The sequence below is a fragment of the Onychostruthus taczanowskii genome, unplaced genomic scaffold (genome assembly GCF_017590055.1).
Source record: "Onychostruthus taczanowskii isolate IOZ18803 unplaced genomic scaffold, ASM1759005v1 scaffold64, whole genome shotgun sequence".
Lineage (NCBI taxonomy): Eukaryota > Metazoa > Chordata > Aves > Passeriformes > Passeridae > Onychostruthus > Onychostruthus taczanowskii.
Window position 1 is genome coordinate 3,501,721 of NW_024504122.1, and position 25,507 is coordinate 3,527,227.

The window sequence follows — 25,507 nt, forward strand, 5'->3', positions numbered from 1 at the left end:
CCTGCTTCGAGGTGGGGGGACCCATGGCTTGATTTGGGGTGGAAGGAGCAGTGGGAGCCCCTGGGGAGCAGAGGGAGCTGTGGGGCTGGGCAGGGGGAGAGGGGATGCTCAGAGCCCTCCTGGCCCATGGCAGGGGCTGGAGGGGGCTGGAAAAGCCCTTTTTAACCTGCACCTTAAGTACAGCCTCAAATGTGGGATCCTCAGGCCCTTCTGGGAGCTTTGGGAAGGGCTCCCATGGAGAGGAGATCCTCTGGGAAGGGCTCACCCACAGGTGAGGTTCTGCTGAACCAGGGCACAAAATCAGGGAGAGCCAAAGCTGTTTCCCACCTGCTCCAGCCACAAATCCCAGGGCTCCAGGGGGATCTGCAGCCAGAGCCACCTAATGCCACGGCACTCTGGGCCCCCCAGCAGCTATTCCCAGGGTCTGGAATGCTGAACCCACCACCAGCCAGCACTCCATGAGAGCCAGAAACAGAAGCTGGGGTTTTTGGGAGCCTGAGGGTGAAACTGGGATGTGGAGGGAGCAGCACCAGCGAGGAGCACATGGCATCACTCACACACTGATTGCTGCAGGGATGCAGGGACTGGGGACAGCCCCCTGCCCCCTCTGCTCCCCCCAGCCCCCCGAGGGAGGGAGAACCCCAGGGATTGGGTCCTGGGCAGGAGGGAAAGGGGACATGCACACAGATCCAGCCCTGCTCCCTCAGGCAGGAAAGGGAGGGGAGGAAGAGGGGGAGGAGGAGGAGGAGGAGGAAAGGCTGCAGCAGCACCTCAGTTCTTCAGGATGGTCTCATAGGCTTGGTAGATGTACTGGGACACCTCTGGTGCTCGGCATTTCAGGGATAACTGTGGGGAGAGAGGGAAGAGCGGGGTCATGGCATCCCACCCCACGCTGGAGAGCCACCAGCCCCAAAGCAGAGCCCTGCATGCTGCAGCACCCTCCCACGGGACAGTCCAGCTCCTGATTTCAGCTGGAAAAAGGTTATTAAACCCCTGCAAGCCCTCCCAGGGCAGAGCCATCCACATGCAGCACAGGCAGGGAACAGGCAGGGGCAACACTCCAGCTTTTGGATTGGATTCAGTGCCTGGCACTCCAGGGTCAAGGGTTCCCCAGAAACTTCCTCCTCCTCCCTGAAGAGGAGTGAGCCTCTTCAGGTGTTTGCTTAAATACAACATCATTCCAAAATCAATTAGCTCCTCAAGCAGGTGAAGCTCATGGAGAATCCTCTGGGATAAGGATTTTCAGCTATCCTCATCCCCAGTGAAACCAGGAAGGCGATGGGGATGTCCCAACCCTCAGAAACGTCCCCCTCCTTGTGCCAGCCCTGTTGGGAGGAGAGGCAGGAGGCACCAGGACACTGGCAGGGCAGGGCAAAACATCGGGGGAGGGAGGAACATCCAGGCAGCAGCCAGGGAGAGCCCAAAGCCAGGGAAAAACCAATCTCTAACCTCCAAATCCTGCAAGAGCGGGCGGGCCGGCGAGGGCGGGCAGCGGGGACGGAGACACAGAGAGAGGAGTCAGGGTGACACAGCTGGTCCCACCCCACAGGCTGCCAGGGAGGTGGGGAGGGGACAGGGAGAGCAGGACATCGGGATGGCTCATGGGTGAGGTGTGGAGAGATCCCTGCTCAGGGAATGCTCCGAGGACAGGGCTTCATGGAGCTGGGTGGGTTGGGAGCCCTCTGTGTCCTTCAGCTGTCCCCACAGGAGCAGTGTCACCCTCCCCACGGGAGAGGGACAGCGGGGCTGGCACCAGCGCCACCAGCAGCTGGGGAGGTCCCACAGCAGGGATGTGCCCCCCAGGCAGGGGATGGGATGTACCGTGAAGCTGGGGTTGCTGGGCTGGATCCGGAGCTCTGCCAGCACCCAGATGCCGTTGGTGAGCTTCAGGGACTGGTAGAGCATGTCCTGGCCCTCCACGTTCCTCTTGGCAATGGTGAAGATGTTGCTGCCTTGGAGTTTGCTGCTCACAGCGTCTGGGATGGGAAAGAGAGGCTGAGGGGCTGGGCTGACCCCCTGCTCCCCTTGGACCTCCTCCTGCCCCTCCTTGTCATGGAAGAGGCTTAGATTGGGTATTAGGGAATTAGGGGAAATTTCTTCATGGAAAGGGTGGCACAGCTGCCCAGGGCAGTGCTGGAGTCCCCAACCCTGCAGGGATTGAACAGCCACGTGGATGGGGCACTTGGGGACAGGGTTAAGTGTGACCTGAGCCAGGTCCTTGCGATGGGGTGGGACCCACCTGCGTTGAGGGAACAGTCTTTGATCTGGAACTGGGTCTCGTTCTCGTTGGGAATGTCCTTCCAGGTGGCCAGGAATGTCTGCCTCTCTGCAGGGAGGGAGGACAGCAGCGCTGAGGGAGCTGCCAGACCGGCCACCCCCAAAGGTGACACAACACAGGTGACATGGCAGCCAAGGTATGTCACCCTGCCACCCGCTCCAGCAGGCTCAGGGCAGCCACCTGCTTTTGGGGGCTCACCCAATGTGATCAAGAAGGTTCCAGGGGCTGGGATGGCACCTAGGGACAGGTGACAGAGCACACCTTGCTGGAGCCATGGTCACCCCACTCACCCATCTTGCCATCCTCCACGAACAGGATGTGCAGGGGGTACAGGGTGCTGAAGTAGAAGACATCAATGTTGTTCTTCACTGCCACCTGGGGTGGAAGGACATGGGGATTTCAACACCTCCAACCCACAGCAGGTTCCCAAAATGTCCCATCCCATCCCATCCCAACCCATCCCCATCCCCATCCCCATCCCTCTGGAGCCAGGTGTCACTGCAGCAAGCACCTGTCTCCTGCTGTCCCATCTCCCTCTGGATTTCTCCAAGGGACCCTTTCCCATCCCCAGCTCCCCAGGAGGGGACAGCCCCGTGTTCCTCACCTGGAGGTTGTTGAGGGGCTCCATCTTCATGACGGAGCCCACGGTGTTGAGGGGCAGGGAGATCTCCACGGACTGGTTGGGAGCCAGAGGCGCGTGCACCTGCAGAGGGGCTGCTGGGGCCAGGCCGAAGCTGGGGGACACCAGGGAGGGCAGGGGGTCAGGCTGGGGACAGCAGGGGATGGCACAAGGTGCTGTCCATCCAAGCCTGGCACTCCCTGCCTTCCTCCCCGGGCATCCCAGGAATCGCCTCGCTGCCCCTGAGCTGTCTAGCACGGGGCTGGTTTCTGCCCTGCCCACCCTGGGGCAAGCCCAAATCTCCTCCCTTCCTCCTCCACCCATTCCTGCAGCATTTCCTCAGTGCCTTTGAGGGAAAAGGAAGCATTGGTTTCCCAGGACAACCAAGAGGACAACGGTCGGACCCTGAGGAACGGCCTCTTCAGCCAACTTCTTAGAGGCTTTGGTTTGATGCTCATCACCACCACAGCCATCAGAGAGAGAAGGGTCATCACCAGAGGCTGTTCCCAGCCCTTGCAGCTCCTTCCTCATGCCCGTTTCCACACAAAACTGCTCCAGGCAGCATCTCCACGGGTCCCAGGTGACCCAGCCCAGGTGGGACTCACCTGTTGCGGTTGAACTGGATGGCAAAGTCAGACATGACCTGCAGGGCTTTGTTGGTCAGCACGAGGTCCATGGAGATGGAGCCCACCTGGCGGCTGAAGGTGCCAGAGATCTCCAGCCCCTTGGCTTTCATGGCAGGGAGCCAGACCTGGGCCAGGGAGACAAGAAACCCTTGGGGTGTCACCCAAAGCAGAGCCTTGGTGCTCCCCCACCTCCTCCAGGGGGGCTCTGCTATGGGGCGTGGGCAAAGGGGGTCTGTGCCTCCCTTAACCCTGAGCTTGGCTGCCCCACTCACCGTTTTGGGGGCCACATAGGATCCTGGGAGGTTCCCCACCCCACCGGTGAGGTCGAAGAGGTCACCCAGGCCGCTGCCAAGGGGTGCCCCCATATTTGTGGGCGCCGTGGTGCTGGGAGCTGGTGTGAAGTTGCCACTGCTGCCACCCATCTGTGGGGACAAGGGAAGGGTTACAGGGGGCACCAGGGGGAAGGGCACAGGAGGAGGAAGAAGAGGAAGAGGATGCAGAGAACAAGAGGGTTTGGGTGTGAGGGCACACTCACAGCAGGGCTGCCTCCCACCTCACTGCGCAGCTGCAAGAGAAGAAAGGGGCATCAGCAGGGGCAGGGCTGAGGGCACAGGGGTCCCCAAAACATCCCCTCTGGACACTCCCTGGAAGCAGCAGTGTGGGGCAGCAAGGGCCTGGAGTTGGGATGCTCCAGTGGTCCCAGACCAGGAGCTGTGAGGGGCCATGGCTGTCCCCAGAGGGAGGTGAGGTGTCCCTGGGGCTGGGGGCAGCAGGGGCAGCCAGGGGTGGGCAGGGGCTGGGCAGAGGGTGATCCATACCCCTTCCGACTCGTCCCCCATCTCCAAGCAGAAGCAGGCAAGGTGGAGAGAAGAGCCAGCCACATGCAGAGAGAAGCCAGGAGAGAAGAGACAAAAAGAGAGAGAGAAGAGAAGGGGAGGAGGGGACAGAGGTTAGTCCTGACACATCTGTCTGTCTGTCCATGGCTGTCCTGGGGACAGTGGACAGAGCCAGACCTCATTCCCAGCCTCAGTGCCAGCCTATCACCGATCCCTGGGAGCTACAAGGTGCCAGGGCAGCACTTGCAGGGTTACAAAACAGGAAAGGCAGCAAGGCTGCCCCCCCTTGGGATAAATCGGCTGGATTTCATGAGTCATGGAGGAAACTCCAAACTCTATTCCTTCAGGGAGCCTGGCCCATCTCCAGGACCCACAGGGCAGGTGTTCCCACACAGGGAGAGGTTTCCATCCTGCCTCACCCCGAGGCCAAGCCACTGCTTGGCCTGCATTCCCTGGAGGACTCACTGTCACCTCCAGATCTCCTGGCACAGGGGACACCCCACAGGCTGGGAGTGGCCACATCCTGGCCCAGCCCTGCAGCAGTTTGGGGGTCAGAGAGGGGCCCCCAGGAGCAGCCACACCTGCAGCACAGCATATGGAGAGGGGAACATCCACACCAACAGCACAGCATATGGAGAGGGGAACATCCACACCAACAGCACAGCATATGGAGAGGGGAACATCCACACCACAAAGCACAGGGAAGTGGTGGGTGGGACCCCTCCCCTCCACTGGATAATGGCAGGATAAATGAGGGTTCAGTGCCCTCTGTCCCAACCACTGCAGGAAAGGACCAGCCCAGATGTCCCCAGGCTGACAAGTCTGTCCTATCCCAGACCAGAACCAGCATCAAGCCCAGCAGGATGCCAGTGGGACAGCCTGGAACCAGGGAAGGAGCACAGGAGCTGAGACGTACCAGCCTGTCCAGGCCACCCCCGAGGAGGTCCACGGCGCCCATCTGCACGGCGCAGGTGGCCATGGGTGGCCCGCTCACTGGGGGACCCAGGTCCAGGTTGAGCAGGTCCCCAAGCAGGTCCTCCTGGGTGGGGATGACAGAGGGCTGATCTGCTGCTGGCCCCCCTGACGGGGCGGTGTCCGGGCTCTCAGGACTCTCACCCCTGAAGGGAATGATGGGAGAGGGTGAGGAGCTCCAGCTGGAACAGGAGATCCCATTGCAGACAGGAGTTGGCCCAGTTGAACCCTCTATCCCATCCTGGTTCCCAACACTTCAATGGCAAGCAAGGCCCCCCCCCATGCCATCCTGGCTCCCAACACATGCCCATAGAGATTACTGGGAATCACTTGGCAATCTCTACAATCCCAGTGGAGATCACCTTCACCGGCATCACTCCTTCAGCTTTTTAAGGCCAGGGCTGAACCCACACAGCCCCGCTCCTACAGAACCTCCCTTGGGGATGGGGGCTCAGCTCTGAGCACAGCGGCCCCACAGCAGCCCCACATCCAACCCCTCCATCCACAGCCCTGGAAATCCCAGCACGGGGTGGGGACACGGCAACACTCACGAGTCCGTCCGCGGGGGCAAACTCTTGTGCACGACGCCCCTGCTGCCCTCCACGAAGGCGCTGGGGGGTTTGTGGTACACCGAGGCCAGCGTCCCGATGTAGCAGATGAGCTCGTCCAGCAGCGTGGGCTCGATCAGATCCGTCTCCTCCGAGATCAGCGGCTTCTCGGCCAGCACCACCTCCTTGGCGGCCACGGGGTCCGTGGAGAGCAGGCGCCAGTAGATGTAGCCACGATCCCGCAGGTCGGGGTTGTCCGAGTCCTTTGGGAAGCCATTGGGAAGCTGCAGCTGCTACGGAGCTGCTCAGAGCAACTGCAGCTACCACAGAGGTGTTCAGAGCAACTACAGCTACTACACTGCTACTCAGAGCAACTACAGAGCTGCTCGGAGCAACTGCAGCTACTACAGAGATACTCAGAGCTGCTTTCCCCACCTAAGCCTTACTGGGAGGGATCACAGGGATCAAAGAGGCCACAAGGTGCCTCCTGAGCCATGGGAGTGTCCACACTCTCCAGGCTTTCAACTGTCAGCATTCTCAGAGGGACTTGGGATAAGGGATGGAGGGACAGGACACAGAGAATGGCTTCCTTGTGTTTCTGAGTTGGGTTTATACTAAGTCTTTGAGGAATTTTTGTGGAACAGTGCTGTGGAAAGTGATTGGTTGAGAAGCAGAGTTATGGGGTGTTGTTGAAGTGGTAAGGAGGAGTTATGGATTTGGGAAAATTGGTGTTGAGTTTGGGTGGTTTGCTGCTGTTTGAGAGGGTGTGGATAGGGGAGGGAGACCCACCCTGCCCATGAAACTCCTGCCAGAGGGCAGGGATGGATGGGATATTGGGAAGGAATTGTTCCCTGGCAGGGTGGGCAGGCCCTGGCACAGGGTGCCCAGAGAAGCTGTGGCTGCCCCTGGACCCCTGGAAGTGTCCAAAGCCAGACTGGATGGGGCTTAGAGAAACCTGGGATAGTGGAATGTGTCCCTGCAGGCTGGAACAAGGGGATCCTTAAGGTTTCTCCAACCCAAACCATTCTGAACTAAGCTCCAATTACCTGCCTGCTCACATGATCAGGCTATTCCCACTTCCGGGGGTATGGGAAGCCCTGGGAAGCTCTCCCAGGTGTGACCCACCTGTGTGGCCAAGCTCAGCACCTGCTGCACCAACTCTTGTGTCTCTGTGGGCTTCTTCAGGAACAGCTTCACGATGGCTGTCAGCAGCTGCAGCTGCACCTGTGGGGGACAGACAGGGTGAGGGACAGACAGACAGACAGGTCACACTGTATTCTTGCAGGAACACATGGATTTGCCCCAGGACCTAATCTCAACTTTCCTTTCAAGGGACCAAAGGCACGGTGACCATGTCAGTGGCAGTGACACATATCAGGGCATCTCACCTGGGCCCTTTCCAGCCCATTTCCACACCCTCAGACACAGGCTGACCCCAGCATCATGGGGCAGGATCTTGGGAGCAGGTTAAACAGTCCTACAGGGCACAGGCCACAGCATCCCTTGACTTCCACATGGATAAGCAGCAGGAATTCCCCTCCCAGCCTCTCAGGGAGCCTGGATCTCTGGCTTTGCTACTCAGCATTTGCAGACTTTGCCCTGTTCACTGTCACTTGGTTACAGGGTGTTTTGCAGAGTTTTCCAGAGTTGGAAACCCTCCAAAATTCCACAGGCAAACCCACTGGCCTCAGTTGCTCTGGGCAACAGGGCAGGCACTGTTCCCCCTGCTCATTTTCCAGCTCCACAGGGATCCTGTGCTGGCACAGTGGGATAACCAGGTCACTGCCTGGTGCCTCCCAACCATGGAACAGGGAAGGCACTTGGGACAACGCCATGATGGCAGTTCACAGAACCATGGAACAGCCTGGACTGGAAGGGACCTCAAATCCCATCTCATTCACCCTCTTGCCATGGGCAGGAACACCTTCCACTCTGCCAGGTTACTCCAAGCCTGGACTACATCCTACGCCCAACCTGTGCCCAAGCACCTGCACGAACAATCCCTGCAGAGCAAACTGTCCCCTGCTCCACTTGGGAGCTCTGTCCCAGTGCCACCCCGAGGCAGCAGGTCCCCTGGCACACCTGGGTGCTCTCATCATGGAAGCCCTCCAGGAAGCTCTCCAGCAGCTCGTCGGCGTTGTCGATGCGCTCGGCGTATTCCCCCACGATCCAGATCATGGCAGCCCTGGCCTCGGGCTCGTCCAGGGAATCCAGGTTCTCGCAGAGCGTGGCGATCACGCTCTCGTACCTTCCCCAGGGGAGGAGAGCAGGAGTCAGCTCACCGAGAGCAGGAGACACGAACCCTGATCCACCCAAACTCCCAGCCACGTCCCACTGCCCACAGCAGAGCTGAGGGCACCCTGCCTGGGGCTGTCCCCTCGCCCCATGGGCAGTGCCACACTGATCCCAGAGCACATTCCCTGCTCCTGAATGAACCCAGAGCCACCAGCTACTCCTGCAGAGCTCTGCTCGTTACCAATTCAGTTCATTAGTATTTATTACCACTATTAGTCCCTGACTTCCTGATTACAGAGTTGCCTATTCATCTTGGCTCAGCTGGAACATTCCCTCCCCTCTCCTCTCCTCCTGCTGCCCTTGTTCCAGCACCAGGAGCTGGATTGAGAGCCAGGGACAGTTTCTGCTGACGCAAGGGACCTGCACATCCCTGGCAGCTCCTCTCCATTTCAGTGCCTGGATGTGGAACTGCCATCATCCTGAGGCTGGGGACAAAAAAACCCAAAGCCACCTGTGCTGGGGGGAGGCTCCGGGGGCCAAGAGCTTGTGGCCCCCCAAGGACAGAGGGGAGGGAAGAGCTCAGGTAGGACCAGGAGCACCCCGGAGAACCCACATGCCAGGGAGTCCCCACGCACTTGTTGGGGTACTTGCGGAAGATGTCCCTGATGACCACGATGGCCTCCTGCACCACGTAGTTGACCTTGGTCTGGATGAGGTCCAGCAGGGTGCTGACACAGCGCTCAGCTGATTGCTGCCAGAGGGACTGGGTCACACAGGGACAGCCCCCCCTCACATCCCAAACCCACCACTTATCCGCCCCACATCACACCCACAGCACAACAGGGGACACAGTGTGGTCTGCCCTTCACATCCTGGAGTGCCTCCTCCTCATACTCTGCACATCGCCACAGGCTCCTCTCTTCCCATGGGAAGCATTCCAGCCATGCAGAGCCACCTTTCCAGGGAGGTTTTTAACAATCCCCTTTGGAAAATTATCCCCACAGGGAAGCAAAGTCTCTGAGTAGCTCCTCAGGAAGGGATGGATTCCCTCCCAGCCCCTCGGGAAGGGATTGGCTCCTAGCCAGCCTCTTGCAAAATGACTGGGACCTTCCCAGCCCCTCAGGGAGGGATCAGCTCCCTCCCAGCTCCCAGGAAAGGATCAGCTCCCTCCCAGTCCCACTCTGGCCCCCAACAAGCCACTGGTATCACCCACTGCATTCCTGGCTCTGTTCTAGGCAGGGATCCTAAAACAGCTCCAGTTGCAAAGGATAAGGGGATGGAAGACCCTCCTGGCACCCCCCTGATCCCTGTAGAACAACCATGGCTCATCCCCACACCTGGGAAGGCTCCAGCTTGCAAATTCCTGGATAAGAAGGCCACCATGTGCTGGAAAGTTCCACCCTGCCCACCCACAGGTGCCACAAGGCCCCACAGTGTCCCAGCCCTCACCTCCACCTTGATGGCACAGCGCCCGATGGCTCTCACCGCCTTCCTGACAAAATCCACATCCACCTCTGTGGCATATTCCTTCAGCTCTGCCAGCACCTGAGGGGTGGTACAGCACAGTGAGAGCCTGGCAGCAGGGCACAGCCACCAGGAGAGAGGGACACAGCACAGTGAGAGCCTGGCAGCAAGGCACAGCCACCAGGAGAGAGGGACACAGCACAGTGAGAGCCTGGCAGCAAGGCACAGCCGCTGGGAGAGCGGGGCAGTGACCCAGCACGAGCACAGGGGTGGGACAGCCACTCCAGACCACGTCCCACAGAGCTGGGGCTGGCACTGGGGTAGCCCTGGGTGGCCCAGCCCAGCTCCTGACCTGAGCTATGTTGGCCTGGGAGGCCAGGCGGATCATGATGTCCAGTTTCTCCAGTTTGACGTAGATGGGGTCGTTGTACTTGACAAAGAACACCTTCATCTCGTGCTTCAGGATCTCGGGCCTGGGGCAGCAAGAGGCAGCGTTAGGGGGGACAGGCACTCACTTCCTACCCCAATCCCAAGGTTTTGGGGGCCTATTAAATGCCAAGGAATCCAAGTCACCGTGGTTATCCCCCAGGATTCTGTCCCTTGGCCCCCTTTGCTGGCTCCTAGGGGACACAGCACAACCTTGTCACAAACACGGGCCAGACGTGAGGCAACGGGGGACGTTTGTCCTGCCAAGGCTGGAAGGGACGTTTTAGTGGGAGCAGGGACACAAATCCAGACCCCAGGGCTAGGCTGGACCTTTCTCACCAGCTCACCCTCTCTCTAAGCTGGGAAAGAGCTAGGCCAGGTCCAACTCCAAGCTGCCTTCCACATTCCCACTCCCAGGGACACTAATTGCTTTCCACTTCTCCCAGAAATTGCTGCTATTTTTAAGAGACGACCACAGCGCTGACTGGGAGGAGAACAAATCATCTGACTGGGCTGGGGCTCTCCAGCTGCCACTCCTGCTCCAGGCACACGTGTGGGGCCTCAGCCACCTCCAGGTTTTTAGATCAGCAAAAGGACTCTGAGCACTTGTTCAAAGAGAACACCTGTGGAGAAAGCAGCTGGCAGCACAAAAATCCCTCCCTAGACACGGAGGGACTACTCTAAAGTCTCACAGCTTTTGGCTTTGCCACCCTTTGCTGCCCCAAATAAAGAATAAATTAAAGGATACATTAAACTGGAGATCCCAGCTTAGCTCCCGGCTCATTCCCTCACCTGACTGACTCAAGGCCAGATTGGAGCAACCTGGTCTAGTGCAAAACATCCCATGGCAGGGATGGGATGAGATGAGCTTTAAGATCCCTCCCAACCAAACCATTCCAAGATTCTCCTTGGATTTTAAATAACAGAGAAGAAAACACTCTACAGGACGTGTTGTGACACTGCTGCAGTCAGAGAGATTGAAGCACCTGTGGCTAAGAGGGGACACCTGCACACCCACCTCTTCTGCACGATGAGGTTGATGTTGCGGAGGGCCACGTACTGCAGCTCGGGCTCTGCGGACAGCAGAGTGACCAGTGGTGGGGCCAGCTTCTTCAGGAGAGTGCCATAATAATCCAGGTCCTTGGACAGCATCTCCATGAACTTCATCAGCACCTTGACAGCCGACAGCACCACGGCAGAGTTGGCGTGGGACAGGCGCGGTGTCACCCGCTCGCAGATGCTGCCGGGGCGAGGAGGGAAAGGAAATGATCCCAGCCCTTCCTCCTGCTGTAAAACTCCTGCCAGCATGGAGGAAGGACTTGCAGGAAAGCTCAGCGGTGCTTGGGACCTTCCCAAAGAGGTTGAACTGGCTCCTGAATGCCCCAGTGAAGGTTATTCCCCAGGCCCTGCAGAACCCTCTGGCAGTGACCCCGTTTTGGAGCTCCCTGGTGCCCACTGTCCCCTGCAGCCACATTTTAAGCAGCTCAAGGAGTATAATCCCAGTGCCAGGGATCTCTACGGGACCAGAGCAGGCTCCAGATGGCCATGCCCAAGGCACAGGTCCAGCAGATGCCCGCTGTCCCACCTCCTGCAGCAGGGTCGGGAGGATGAAGACTCTCCTCAGAGGAGAAGGGGCAGTGCCAAGCCCTGCCTGTCCCCTCACCTCTGTGCTTCCCGGTCATCCTTGGGCATGTAGTTTGCCAGGCAGTCCAGGATGAAGATCTGGCCCCACTCAGTGCACTCATTGAGGGCTGTGAGCAGCTTGTTGATGGACTGGGGGTTGAGGTCCAGGAGGTTGCTGCTGGGATGAGACTCCGCGATTTCCGACAGCGCCGCCACCGCGTTGGCCACCACCTGCCGGGGGGGGGACAGGACACGGATTGGTGACACCAAATGTGGTGTGAGGGGATGAGCTGCCTCCTCACTACGAACCCCTCACATCCCACCAACATCTGGGATCCAGCTTCTCCCTCCCCACAGCAGATCTGAGGGGGAGGGATGAGCCGCTCCCACCGCCCACGCCACATCTCCAACGGCTCCCACGTGTTCCACAGAGTCAGCCTTGGCTTCGTGCCCAGCTCCCTTCCCTTCCCCAGGCAGCTCTGAGGAGCCCCAGAGCTTTCCACACAGCTCCTGGGCTCAACACTATGCCCAGGGTAAGACTGGAAAAGCAGGAAAGGCTGTGGGAAGAGAAACCCTGGGGAAAGGTGGTTTTAAAGTTCCCCATGCCCAGAGAAAGGGAGACAAGCCAAAGCCAAGCTGCCAGGAAAACCAGAGGCAAAAGCCACTGGCTCTGTGGTATCAGAATCAAGCAGCAGCTTCCCTCTGCCCTGAGCCACCTGGAGCAGCCTCCTTCCCACTGGGAACTGGGGAGTAATAACACACAGCCAGGGGATGGAGAAACCCTCTGTCCAGGACACAGGGTTATGGGGCAGGGAACACAGCCTGCAGTCCTGAGAAGCAAAAACTCCCCCAAAGTGGAGGGCACATGGGAGAACAGATTTGTTAACACCAAAAAGAGTCAGGGAGGGAGGGAGGGAGGCAGGAAGGGAGGCAGGAAGGAAGGGAGGAAGGGAGGAAGGGAGGAAGGGAGGAAGGAAGGACTGCCATTTGGACGAAGAGGAAGCGGAGAAGGCAAAAGCAATCACCATGGGGTTGGAGTCTGAGATGAGATCCTTGAGGGTGTCCAGGAAGCCCTGGTCCTCCACCAGCTGGGCGTTGATGTCGTGCAGCTTGGCCACGCAGACGGCCGCAGTTTTCCTCACGTAGGGGTCCTCGTCCTTCAGGCACTTGCGCAGGGGCTCGCACAGGTACTCGGTGATCTTGTCCACGCGGATGCAGCCCATGGTGCGCACGGCCAGGGCGCGGATCAGCGGGTTGGGATCCTCACAGTCCTGCAGGGAACAGGGCAGGCTGGATGGTACTGGAATCAAGGGGCCCCGACGAAGGCAGGAATGATGCATCTGCCTCCATGTTCTCAGAAGGCTAATTTATTACTTTATGGTACTACATTATGTTAAAGAATACTATGCTATACTGCAGAAAACAGAAAAGGTACTTACCTAATGCTAAAAAGATAATAATGAAAACTCGTGACTCTTTCCAGAGTCCCAACACAGCCTGGCCCCAATTGGCCAATGAGTCAAACAACTCACAGCAGAACCCAGTGAAACAATCACCTGTGGGTAAACAATCTCCAAACCCATTCCACACAAGCACAACACAGGAGAAGCAAATGAGAATTGTTTTTCTTTTCTCTGAGGCTTCTTGCTGCCTTTCACCTTCCCAGGAGAAAAACCCTGGGCGAAGGAATTTTTTCAGAGAGCGTGAATGCCACAGGATATCCTGGGCTCCTCAGCTGTCTCCAGGGGGTTCAGGTCTTCCAGGAGGTTCAAATCCCACGGTTTTCATGTTCTGCTCTTGAGAATAAGTCACCCAAGAGAAATCTCTCTCTTGTCCTGCACCCACTGAGCTCCAATCACCACCAATCCTCACTTGCACAACTCCTCAATCCATCCAGGAATCTCATGTCCTCATCACTTACACCAGGTACCTGAACCAACCTGATGCTGGAAACGGATATTGGGATTATTACGTGGGGTTTATCCTCCCTGAAAAGCCTGAACTCCCTCTAAAGCCCACCAGGCCTTTTCACTGAGTGATTTGGCAATATCCTGGTTCCTAACACATTCTTCAGTTCCCAGCTCCAGTGGGAAGATCACAAGGGATTTCTCAGCCCATAAATTCACATGACAGCTCTCGATCATGGGAGCTGCCCACGCCCCTGACAGAGCGAGTGGCACAGGACAGCTGCCAAAAATGGAGCTTCTGCATTACTGGACAAATTCAATCAGTTTTCTAGAGCTTGCAGAGCCCCTCCTCCAGAAGGGAGAGGCTTTGGAAAGCTGCCCACACTCCCTGATTTGCAGCCTGGCGTGGTGAGCTGGCACGTGGTGTCCCCTGTGCCCTCACCTTCACAAAGGTGTTCACAGCCATGATGGCCATGTCTGGCTGGCTCTTAGCATAGTTCATCAGATAGAGATAGACCAGCTTCTTCAGCTCCAGGTTGTCTGTCTGCATGCAGTTCACCACATCTGGGAAGAGAGCGCTGGAACACAGAGAGCTCAGTGAAGGCAGGACACAGCCACACTGCCCATGGATCCCCCTTCCCATGGACAACCTGCTCCCAAAGCCAGCAAAACCCAGCCCTCTCCTGGGATCCAGGCTGGCAGAGCTGGGGGTGTTCACCTGGAGAGGAGAAGGCTCCAGGGAGAGCTCAGAGCCCCTTGCAGGGCCTGAAGGGGCTCCAGGAGAGCTGGAGAGAGACTGGGGACAAGGGATGGAGGGACAGGGCACAGGGAATAGCTTCCCACTGCCAGAGGGCAGGGATGGATGGGGTATTGGGAATTAGGAATTGTTCCCTGGCAGGGGGGGCAGGCCCTGGCACAGGGTGCCCAGAGCAGCTGTCGCTGCCCCTGGATCCCTGGCAGTGCCCAAGGCCAGGCTGGATGGGGCTTGGAGCACTCTGGGACAGTGGGAGGTGTCTCTGCCCATGGCAGGGTGTTGGCTGGGCTTTAAGGACCTTTTCCCATCCAAACCATTCCATGATTCCATGATTTCATGACCTGAGCCCACCCTGCAGCAGGCCTGGCTGAACTGCCCATCCCCAGTGGATTTTTTTAACAGACCTGTATCAAAACCAGCCCTTGATGGACCAAAACTGAGCTTTCCCACATGGCTCTGCTGCATCCCTGCTCCAGGGAACATCCACTGCCCCAGGAGAAGGTGCTGCACAACTCTCTCAGGCACAGGGTGGGGTTGTTGGGGTGTCTGTGCAGGGCCAGGAGCTGGACTGGATGACTCGTGGATCCCTTCCAACTCAGGATATTCCAGGATTCTATGCATCATCACAGGATGGTGCCCAAAGGAAGAGCCCCATTCCCCTGGGTGAGTCTGGAGCACCAGGATACTCTGCTGGCATGGAGGGGAATGCAGTGGATGTGCCTGCACAGAGCTGGGGCTTCCCAAACATCCTGGAGCTGTGGGGTACCAGAGATGCTGTTTCATCCAAAGACAGAGCAATTAGACAATTAAACCACCTCAGGGGAGGCAATCAAGATCCCAGGGCTAACACAGGAGTTATTCCACCCTGACAGATGTCCCAAGGCTCTTGGAAGCTTCTCCACCTCTACAAACCAGCCAGCCCTGACAGGATGAAACCCAGGGGCTCCTTAAATCCAGGGAATTGGGCTTTGCAAAGCTGCTGCCCACCTGGGCTGGTCTCACCCGGGCTAAACTGGGCTTTGCTGGCACCTCCTGGGGAGCAGTGAGCTCAGCAAACTGCTTCCCTGCAGCCTGGAACAGGCACACACCAAAAGAACGGGCTGACACTGCCACAGGATCATGGAATGGCTTGGGAATCATGGAATCTCTAAACTTACCAAGTTCTACCCCCTGCCATGGGCAGGGACACCTCCCAGTATCCCAGGCTGCTCTAAGCCCCAGCGTCCAGTCTGGCCTTGGGCATTGCCAGGGATGCAGGGGCAGCCACAGCTGCTCTGGGCACCCTGTGCCAGGGCCTGCCCACCCTGCCAGGGAACAATTCCTTCCCAATATCCCATCTAAATCTATTGTAGTTTAAAGCCATTCTCCTTTGGCCTGTCACTATCTGTCCATGTAAAAAGCTGCTCTCCCTCTTTTTTTAAGCCTCTTCAAGTACTGGAAGCTCCTGCCATTTCCATGTGATTTCCACACTGGTCTCAAGATGGACACTCCCAGCTGCTGCTGCTGCTGCTCTGGGAGCCAGGGATGCCCCAGTTCTCCCAACCCTGAGTGTGTTTTCCCTCCATTTGCTCTCAAATGCACCATGAAAATCAAATTGGTGATGCTGCCTGTGCTGGGACGGGTCCATGCAGGAAAAGCACGGAAAGAGCCACGTGCAGCTCAGCCAGATGGAAAAAGGGAAGCAGGAACAGAGCAGCTGCCTGACCTTTTGGACTGGGGAGGCTGTAAAGAGTTTATCAGCATCCAGGCACCGCCACCAACCGTCCAAGGGGGTCCTGCTTGTTTTTAGTAACACACAAAGGAAGTGGGAATAATCCCAACAAACTGATCTGGCAGCCAGACCAATCCTCTTTTAGCCAGATTACAACAAAAGCCAGGAGAGCCCCCACCTGCCAGGTGGCCACGTGGACATAAACTGCACTCCAGGAGGCAGAGCTGCAGCCAGGACGTACCTGGGTGAATCCCAAGGGGAAAAGCAGCATGGAAACCCCCTTGGAAGCAACAGGGGGAAAAGGGAACCCAAAAGCCAGCTGGGTTTGGCTTGGGCACGTGGGAGAACAGCATGAAAGGGTTTAGGGTAAATTTCAGGGAAAGGTTCTTCCCCCAGAGGGTGCTGGCACTGCCCAGGCTCCCCAGGGAATGGGCACGGCCCCGAGGCTGCCAGATCTCCAGGAGCCTTTGGACAGCACTGCCAGGGATGGACAGGGTGGGGTTGTTGGGGGTCTGGGCAGGGCCAGGAGCTGGGCTGGATGATCCCTGTGGGTCCCTTCCCACTCAGGATATTCCAGGCTGCAGCCCCAGCACACACCTGACGTCCTTGCCCACTGTCATGGAGGCGATCACCTTCTTCACAGCCTCCTTCTTCTTCTCCTTCTTGTCGCTGTTCAGCTCAGCCTTCAGCTCAAATATCTCCCCTGGAGAAATGGGAAAAGTGGCAGCTCAGGGATTAGAGGAAGGAGACCCCCACCCCTCTGCTGGGTGAGCACAGCTCCCACCTGCTGTGTGACAGGGTTCCTCTGCCACCCCTGAAAAGAGAGATTTACCTTCCCCAACGCCCCCCGAGGCTGGGGCTGCTCTGGGGGCTCAGCTCTCATCCATGGGAACAGAGAATGTTCATCCACGGGAATGGAGAATATTCACCTCCTGCTCAATCCTTCTGGCTCCTCCAGCCCCACAGGGGTGGGAGATACTGCAGGTGCAGGAGCACCCCACAGGCACTGGATGGGGTTATCTAGAGGGTATTTTTGCCTGTGGGGTGGGTATCCCAGCCCCATGAGGCCCTACCCTTCCCAGGGATGATGGCAGGTGGATTTTGGGCACTGCTCCTAAAGGCCATACGAGGAAGGGTGGCTCCCAAATCCCTCCCTGCTGTGGCAGCAACCCCCCAGTCCAGGGCACCATCTCCTGCCCTCCTGGAGCCACGCTGAGCTCCTTATTCCCTCCTGGACTGGCAGACTGAAAAGGAAGATGCCACATGGCTTCTCTCCACATTAATTCCTTGGTCTGGAGAGTGCTTAAGGCCCTGAGCACTGCCCAGGGGAGCTCCTGAGCTGCTAAAGCCGATCACCAGCTGCCACCAGCCCTGGCCGGGCTCAGGGGGCTGGGGATAAGGTGTCCTGACCCCACAGCAGCCCAGGAGCTGCTCCAGAGCAAGAAGCAGGGTGGGGTGTCAGCCACCGCATCCCAGGGGGATTCAGGGCATTCCCACAGGAGCTTCCCAACCCTCCCCACCTGGTTTATACCAGAGTACAAACCAGGAGTAAGAACCAGCTGGTGATTTTGGGATGAACGGTGATATTCCTGGTCCTTCCCTTACCTTTCTTGGTGGTGGTGAAGTACTTGGAGTCCGTCATGGTGGTCTCCAGCCAGCAGCACAGCCCTGGAGGAGAGGCAGAGCACAGAGGTTCAGGGCTGATAATTTCTTTGCAGGGATAGTTATGGAGAGCTCCAGGAAGGAAAAACACCAGGGGAGGGAAAGAGTTTGGGATCTCATGGGAAGATTCACAAGGAGGAGCCCAATCCTTAAGGGAGGGTGAGCACCTAGCAGCTCTGTGATGGTGGGGTTCTCCAAAGAGGATGTGGAGGAGGAAAAGAATCACTGAAGATTCCAGGGCTGCAGCCCTGACTTTGCTCATCCCATCCCACACAGAGCCGGGCAGCAGGGGCTCAGTGATCCCCCTGGATTGTCCTCTCCTCATCCAAAAAAATGCTTTTCTAAGGAAAACTCACACCCAGCCCTCCCTCTCACCTACACAGGGAACAGCTCTGGGCTGGGGACAGGAACTGAGCCAAAGCCGAGGCTCAGCTCAACGGGACAGCACGGCCGAGGGGATCTGCCAGATCAAAGGGAGCCTCTCCCACAAACCAGCCCTGCTCCAGCAGGCTTGCTTTAAATTCCAAGGGTGTGAGGCTTCAGCCCAGCACTTGAGGCTCCATTATATAATTCAGGCAGTTTAGGGCAGATTTAGAGCTTGGCAGGCTGAGGAAGGAGACGTGCAGCCCTTCAGAAAGGTCAGCGGGGATTTGGCTTTTATGGCTGGTTTTCCCATCTTTCCTTCAACAGGGAAGGAACCAGAGGCTCGTCCTTGAAAGCCTGCAGTGGCCTTGCTGTTTTGGAGGGGCAGGAATACAGGAAGGAAAGCCAAGTGGAAAAAAAAAAGAGATTAAAAAAAAAGAGCTTGCGGATGGGTTTAAAATGCAAATGAGCATCTTAAAAGCCAAACGCAGCAGGAGCACAGAGGAACTGTGTCCTCTGTTCCCTGTCCAAGCTGGAGAGGGATCCCCAGCAGGGATAAAAAGAATATCTGGATGAAATCTGGGGGTTGAGCAGGCTGGGCAGTGCACACAGCTTGGCAGGGAGGGAGAGGGAAGGAGTTTGCATGGGTTTGGGGCTGCTCTGGGGGCTGGCACCATGATCCTGGTGCTATTCCAGAGGGGGAAGCCTGGCACCACACTCCCACTGCCCTGCCCCTCATGAGACAGGACACTCCTCCCTGCCTCAGTTACCTGGGATTGATTCAGAGCCTTTTTTATCCCACTAAGTCGATGGCTCTCCAGGGAACAGCGGGAGCTCCGGGCTGCGCCACAGCTCTCTGCACCTCACTGCAGATCCCGTCCTGCCAGACTGGAAGGAAGGAAGGAAGCAAAGAAAGAGGATGCACTGCAGTCCCTCCGATTCCAGGACCTGGCTCACACTCAGCCCTGCTCTGCAGAAGTGCCTGGAAAGCAAACTTGAAGCTGAGCAGGGAATTTGTGCAGGCAGCTCGCAGACATGAATCACACCGGCCGCTTCCCTGCAGCTCCCTGCTCTCCCAGAGCCAGGGAAAGCACAGCCTGTGCTTCTCCCATCCACAACCCACTGAAAAAACCCCATGATCTCAGAGGCTGAGACAACATCCATTCCCCCACCCCTTTAAGCCCTGCAGCAGCCCAAGAAGGAAAGTGGCTCCCCCAGCTCGGGCACGAAGGCACAGCCCTCGCTCCTCACACTGACACAACCTTCCCCGGGGCAGGAAGCACCCAGGGCTGCAGCAGGGTGAAGAGGGGACCCAAACAGCTGCCACACCCCAGTGCCCAGCACCCTGCACCCTGTGTGTCCCCCAGGCTGTGCCAGGGTGACAAGGCAGGGCTGGCTGCCAGCTGCAGGTGAATTCCCACAGCTCAGCCCTTGGGCAGGGGCCAGCACTGCTGTCTGGCTCTGCTTTTAGGGATGCAGAGAGAAGGTGTTTGCTCCCTCAGCTCCAGCAATTCCCACCCAGCTCCTTTGCACACTGATCTCCCAGTGACAGGCTGAGGGGAGCAGCTCCTCACTCACAAAAAGTGGGATGCAAGCAGCAAAGCAAAGGACAAGACCACCCCTGACCTTGTGGTGGCTCAGATTTTACCCCATCTTCACACCAAATTTGATTTATACTGGTCTGGCAAACAGGATTCCTGGAGTTAAGTGTCCATAAGGATCTGGAAGCTGCTGGAGAGGAGCACCCAGAGCCCACCCATAACCAGTCTGGGCTCCTCAGGTCTGATTTTGGGACAGGTTTTGGCAGTGGCACAAACCCAAAGCTTTTTATCCCTGATTTTATTCACTCCAGGGGACTCAAATCCACAGCTCCACACAAACCAGAGCACTGCTGCTCTCCTGAGCCTCTCAGACCCCCAGGTCAGGCACATGGCAGAGCTCAGCCACCCCATTTTTCCCACTGCCATGCCAGCACCTCCCAAATTCAGCTACCTTGGGAAAATAAGAGGCTCCTAAACCCAAAATAGAACAACAAATACATCACTGGGCTTCCCAGCGAGGTGGCTGCTGCCAGGGGGGTCCTGGGAATGACACCAATGCCAAATGAGACACTGCTGGTGCTGCTCATTTCCTCTTATGGAGAGTGCAGGAAAACTCATTTCTTCTGCTACTTTCACCATACTGTTTTAGGATAATTCCTCCATTCTTGAAGGCTGAGATGCTGCTGACCAGAGACTTTCACCATGGAATGGTTTGGGTGGGAAGGGACATTAAAGCCCACCCAGTGCCACCCCTGCCATGGGCAGAGACACCTTCCACTATCCCAGGCTGCTCCAAACCCTGGCCTGGAACACTTCCAGGGATGCAGGGGCAGCCACAGCTACTCTGGGAATTCCATCCCAGACCCTCACACCCTCTCATTCCCAATATCCCATCCATCCCTCAGGCAGTGGGAAGCCATTCCCTGTGCCCTGTCCCTCCATCCCTTGTCCCCAGTCCCTCTCCAGCTCTCCTGGAGCCCCTTCAGGCCCTGCAAGGGGCTCTGAGCTCTCCCTGGAGCCTTCTCCTCTCCAGGTGAGCACCCCCAGCTCTCCCAGCCTGGCTCCAGAGCAGAGGGGCTCTAGCACTGGAGCAGCTCCATGGCCTCCTCTGGAGTCACTTTCAGTTCCACCAGCACAGAGCCACTGCCAGGGCTGGGATGCAGCCTTTAATCTGCGCCCAGACATCCCAAATCCCTGCTTATCCCAGCCCACCACAGCTCCCAGGTCTTTCCAGGGGAAGGGGAATGGGAAGGGGAAGAGAAAAGGAAGGGAAGGTTCATCCCTGCACACACATTCCTGCTGCTCATGGGGGACAAGCTGGCACCTAAAGGCAGGGAGAGCAGAAAGGAGCAGGAACTCCAAGGACAAGCTCCTAGGAAAGGGCTCCCCTGGAAAACAGAGGGGCAGCTGGAGGTTAGTGGGGAAAGGCAACTCCTCAGTTGGCAATGAAGGGTCAGGGTGGCATAATTAGGGAAATTAAGGAAGACTAAAAAATTAGTGGGTAACTGGAGCCGTGGGGAATCACATAACTGTTCCCTGCTGGTGTGAGGCAGCTCCAGGGCACTGCAGAGGCCAGGCAGGGGTGAGGTGGTGATGGCTCCCTGCAGGAATTAGTGAAGGTAAGAAGGCTTCCAGAAAGCTGTTAAAAACAGGCCTCAGAAACAGCAAGAACAAAAAACCTGGAGCTAAGTCGTACTTAGAAAGTCCAAAAGTAGAAAAGTTATAATAGTACAGCAAAGCAAGGCCATGAAAAAATAGCTTAAGTCTTAAGCTTGGCTAAGATAGACCTTAAGACTACATGAAAATATGCTTAGCAAGATAGTAGGAGGTTTAAACTTAATAATAATGTACTGTGTATTATCAATAGAAAGAAGACAAGTAAATATTGTGTGAAACTAGTACACATGTACTTTTAGTAATTAGCTAGAATGATTATCTTTAAACTTTAGCAATATGCTATTAGCTAAAAGTTTTTAAAATTCTGTAACAAAGAAACCTTTAGCTGCTACTAGCTGTACATAAGCTTTACCATCTTCCTGTCATCTCAGCCATGGAATAAAGGTAATACTACCAATAAAACTCAAGAAATGCACTCCAACAGCCCCATCCCATTCATGAAAAAAAGAGAAAAAATAACATAACCACACCAGCACAGCTCTGAGCACATCCCTGCTCCATGGACAAACCCCAGGAGCTGCCACAAACACCAGCCAAGGGGGAGAAACACCCCAGGGTGCAAGAAGAGAACCAGAGGCTGAGGATACCCAACCCAACAGCTCCAGAGCCTCATGCTGATCCCAGGTCTTTCCCTCCTTACTCCCAGCAGTGTCTCCCATCCTACACCCACAGCTCCCATCCCTGGGCTCATCTCACATCCCACAGCTCCCATCCCTGTGCTCATCCCACCTCTGCCACACCACCACAAACCCTCCAGCAGCCCCACTCACCTTCCCAGTAGGATATTTTTCCCCTGTCTGGCCTAACTGGAGCCAGTTTTTGCTCCAGCTCGGCCCTGCAGCAGCTCAGGGCTGTGGTTCTGCTGCATCCCACCCAGGACCATCCCATCCTCTCACCAGTCTGTTTCTGACCAACCCATGGGCATTCCAAAAGGCTCCAGCTCCATCAAACAAGGGATAACTTGGATAACTCAGGGGTAGGAGTCAAACTCATTAAGCCACCAGCAAGGTGCCCAAAGCAAATCCAAAAAAATCTTTGGCAGATCCAAAGCAGTGGCAGCAGCAAATGAGCTGCAAGCAATACATCCCATCAACCAATAACTGGGGAACAAACTCAAGGAAAAAGCAAAAAGGACAATGCTGAGGTGTCCCCTGCAGCACACACTGCCAGGATCCCACTGCCACAGAGCCCAGAGCGCCGTGCTCTGAGAGCTGGGGGAGCTGGGGTTCATCACCTTGAACCAGGAGGCACCCCCAGACTCCGGCTGAGCGAGCTCAGGGACACCAAAGACCTTGTCCTGGCCACAGCATCAAGTTCCCGTGGCAGAGGGGATGTTCTCCTCCTGGCAGAGCCAGGTTCTGCAGGGTGGACACCTCCTGCCTCGGAATTCCCAGCCTGGCTTGATGAACTCCCAGCAAGGCCCAACACCTCTGGAAAGCCCCTTGGGATGCCACAGCCTGGCAGCCTGGCAGTCTGACCCCTCAAAAGGGTGTGGGAGCCACAAACCACATCAGTCCCACTGCTCATCCCAGGCTTATCCCATTTTCTGTCACCCCTGGAGAAAGCAGACACAAAACCCCACCTGAGCCAGAATTCCCAGCCTGGCTTGATCCCAGCAAGGCCCAACACCTCTGGAAAGCCCCTTGGGGTGCCACAGCCTGTCAGCCTGGCAGTCTGACCCCCAAAAGGATGTCGGAGCCACAAACCACATCAGTCCCACTGCTCATCCAGGCTTATCCCATGCCACAGCCTGGCAGCCTGGCAGTCTGACCCCTCAAAAGGGTGTGGGAGCCACAAACCACATCAGTCCCACTGCTCATCCCAGGCTTATCCCATTTTCTGTCACCCCTGGAGAAAGCAGACACAAAACCCCACCTGAGCCCTCACTGCTGCTGGGGATGGGTCCCCTGACAGGTCAGAACTCCACACAAAACACCTGCAACAACAACAGCAACACCTCCAGCACGGCTCCCTCAGACTGGAGCTGTCTCACAGCTCCTTTTTATCCACTCTGGGCCTTTTCCCCCCAAAATCTCCCTGGAGGAGGCAGTGAGCACAGGATATCAGCCTCCCTATCTGCTCCATGCGCAGTTCCCGTCTTATTCCATGCAGAGCCAAGACCTTTCCCTGTGGATGCGCCATGCCCCGAGGGGGGTGAAGGGCTCACCCCGTGTCCCCCAGCCCTTCCAGGGGTCCAGCCCCCAGCGCGGTGCCCGTCGGGGCCCTGCCTGCGGCCCGGACACGGTGCCGGGGCTGCCGGGGAGGGGAGCAGATCCCGGGGCCATCCCTGCGGGACGGAGCCGGGAGGGCAGCGCTGGGACACGGAGCTGCCGGGACAGGAGGGACACGGGACACGGCCCGGGGAGGCTGCGGGGTGGGGGGACGGGGACACAGCCCGGACTGAGGAGCCGAGGATGGGGACACAGCCCGGACTGAGGAGGGGACACAGCCCGGGACACGGGGTCAGAACAGGGACACAGCCCGGGACACGGCCCGGGGCGAGGCGGGGGCCGGGCCAGGGGTCACAGCGGGGACACCGCCGGTCCAGAGCGGCACAGAGCGGCGCAGCTCAGGTCGGGGGCCGGGAGGGACCCGGGGCCAGAAGAACGCGGCGCGGCCCGAGCCCCGGCGGGGGGCCCGTCCCGGGTGCGCACGGGCGGAGCTCGGGGGAGGCGCCCGGGGCAGGAGGGGCTGCGGGGCCCGGCTCTGCCCCGGCCCGGTCCGTATTTGCTTTGCTCTGCTCTGCTCTGCTCTGCTCTGCTCTGCCCTACCCTACCCTGCCCTGCCCAGCCCGGTCCGTATTTGCTCAGCTCGGCTCGGCCCGGCCCGGTCCGTACCTGCTGCCGCCGCCGCCGCCACCGGAACTGAGGAGCTGGGAGCGCTTCCGGGGCGGGGCGGGGCCTCCGTGGCTGGGCGGGGCCAAGGGCGGGGCCACGGTGGGAGGGGCGGGGCTGGGAACCGGAGCGGGAACGGGAGAGGGAATGGGGGAAACGGGATGGGGGAGAGGGAATGGGGAGAGGGTAATGGGGGAACCGGGATGGGGGAGAGGGAATGGGGAGAGGGTAATGGGGGAACCGGGGTGGGGATGGGGGAGAGGGAATGGGGGAATCGGGATAGGGATAGGGGAGAGGGAATAGGGAGAGGGTAATGGGGGAACCGGGATGGGGATGGGATAGGGGAGAAGGAATGCGGGATTCGGGATGGGGCAGGGATAGGGACATGGAATGGGGACAGGGCATGGGGACAGGAGACAGGGACATGGGATGGGGATGGGAATGGGGATTGGAGATGGGGACATGGGATGGGAACAGGGGATAGGGGTAGGGTATGGGAACAAGGGGTAGGGATTGGGGATAGGGACAGGGATAGGGAAACAGATGGGGACAGGAGGTACAGGCATGGGATGGGGATGGGGATAGAGGATGGGGATTGAGATGAGGACATGGAGGGGGACAAGGATAGTGACAGGGGATGGAGACATGGGATGGGAATATGGGATGGAGCAGAGAAATATGGGGACAGGGGACCCATTGTGGGGACGGGGGACATCCCATGGGTCGGAATGGAAACAGGGAAAAGGGGCTGGAGACAGGGCTTGGGAACGGGTCACACAGGCTGTGGGGACAGGGTCACCCCCTCCACAGGCCGTGTCCCCTTGCCCAGCCGGGCGTCCCCAGGGTGGGACGGACCCTCCGGGGCACCGCCCGTCCCCGCCGTGGGTCCCCCATGGCCCAGGCAGCCACCGGCGGCAGCAGGGCGGGCACAGCTGCTCGGGGGTGGCCAGTGCCTGCTGTCCCCGTGTCCCAGCACCTCCCAGGGATGTGTCACCAGCGGCCTGGCCGAGGCTGGGCGTGCCCAGCCTCCCTCTCCTCCTGGCGCATCCTGGCTGCTCCCGGCCCTGCTTCCATGGTTCTGTGGGATAAGGGACGGGGTGGGACCCTGCTCCCACGGGGGACAGCTGGGGGGACAGCAGGGACACCAGGGCTGCTCCTGGGACCCACGGAGCTGCCTGATGATTGGCTGGGATCTGTGGACCTGAGTGCTGATTGGCTGGGATCAGAGTTCCTGCCTGCTGATTGGCTGGAGGATGTTTATGCGCTTGCCTGGTGATTGGCTGGGATCTGTACTTCTGTCTGCTGATTGGCTGGAGCAATGTATAAGGACCTGGTTGCTGATTGGCTGAGATCTAGGAACCTGTGTGTTGATTGGCTGGGAATCTTCAGGCCTGGCTGCTGATTGGCTGAGCTGTCAGTACCTGCCCACAT

General features: G+C 58.0%; 1 protein-coding gene and 1 non-coding gene across 9 annotated transcripts; both read right to left on the bottom strand.

Moving 5' to 3' along the window:
• Positions 1-164: 164 nt before the first annotated feature.
• Positions 165-24,129, bottom strand: AP1B1 (adaptor related protein complex 1 subunit beta 1). 8 transcript variants are annotated; one of them, XM_041420429.1, is made up of 25 exons: positions 24,080-24,129; positions 18,795-18,912; positions 17,605-17,667; positions 16,597-16,702; positions 13,977-14,112; positions 12,653-12,898; positions 11,668-11,858; positions 11,023-11,244; positions 9,931-10,051; positions 9,564-9,659; positions 8,750-8,865; positions 7,962-8,127; positions 7,005-7,103; positions 5,883-6,142; positions 5,276-5,477; positions 4,342-4,362; positions 4,059-4,088; positions 3,796-3,945; positions 3,503-3,648; positions 2,883-3,012; positions 2,569-2,653; positions 2,240-2,326; positions 1,822-1,976; positions 1,450-1,458; positions 165-846 (listed from the first exon to the last, which is right to left on the bottom strand). In XM_041420429.1, the coding sequence occupies exons 3-25, from the start codon at positions 17,639-17,641 to the stop codon at positions 772-774; spliced, it is 2,886 nt and encodes a 961-aa protein (XP_041276363.1). In that variant the 5' UTR covers positions 17,642-17,667; positions 18,795-18,912; positions 24,080-24,129; the 3' UTR covers positions 165-771. The 8 variants fall into 8 exon arrangements, with proteins under 8 accessions (XP_041276363.1, XP_041276364.1, XP_041276362.1 ...); XM_041420430.1 differs by lacking the exon at positions 24,080-24,129 and adding an exon at positions 23,118-23,170; XM_041420428.1 differs by lacking the exon at positions 24,080-24,129 and having other exon boundaries at positions 18,795-19,006.
• Positions 3,304-3,408, bottom strand: LOC121344534. The gene has a single exon (XR_005953843.1). It is a non-coding gene; the product is annotated as a small nucleolar RNA SNORD125 (small nucleolar RNA).
• Positions 24,130-25,507: the final 1,378 nt, after the last annotated feature.

Coding starts and splice junctions, on each gene's coding strand:
- AP1B1 (XM_041420429.1), bottom strand. CDS start 17,641: ATGACGGACTCCAAGTACTTCACCACCACCAAGAAAG. Junction 10,052..11,022: donor AACCTCATCGTGCAGAAGAG/GTGGGTGTGCAG, acceptor TTGCTGCCCCAG/GCCCGAGATCCTGAAGCACG. Junction 8,866..9,563: donor GCTGTGCCATCAAGGTGGAG/GTGAGGGCTGGG, acceptor TCCCTCTGGCAG/CAATCAGCTGAGCGCTGTGT.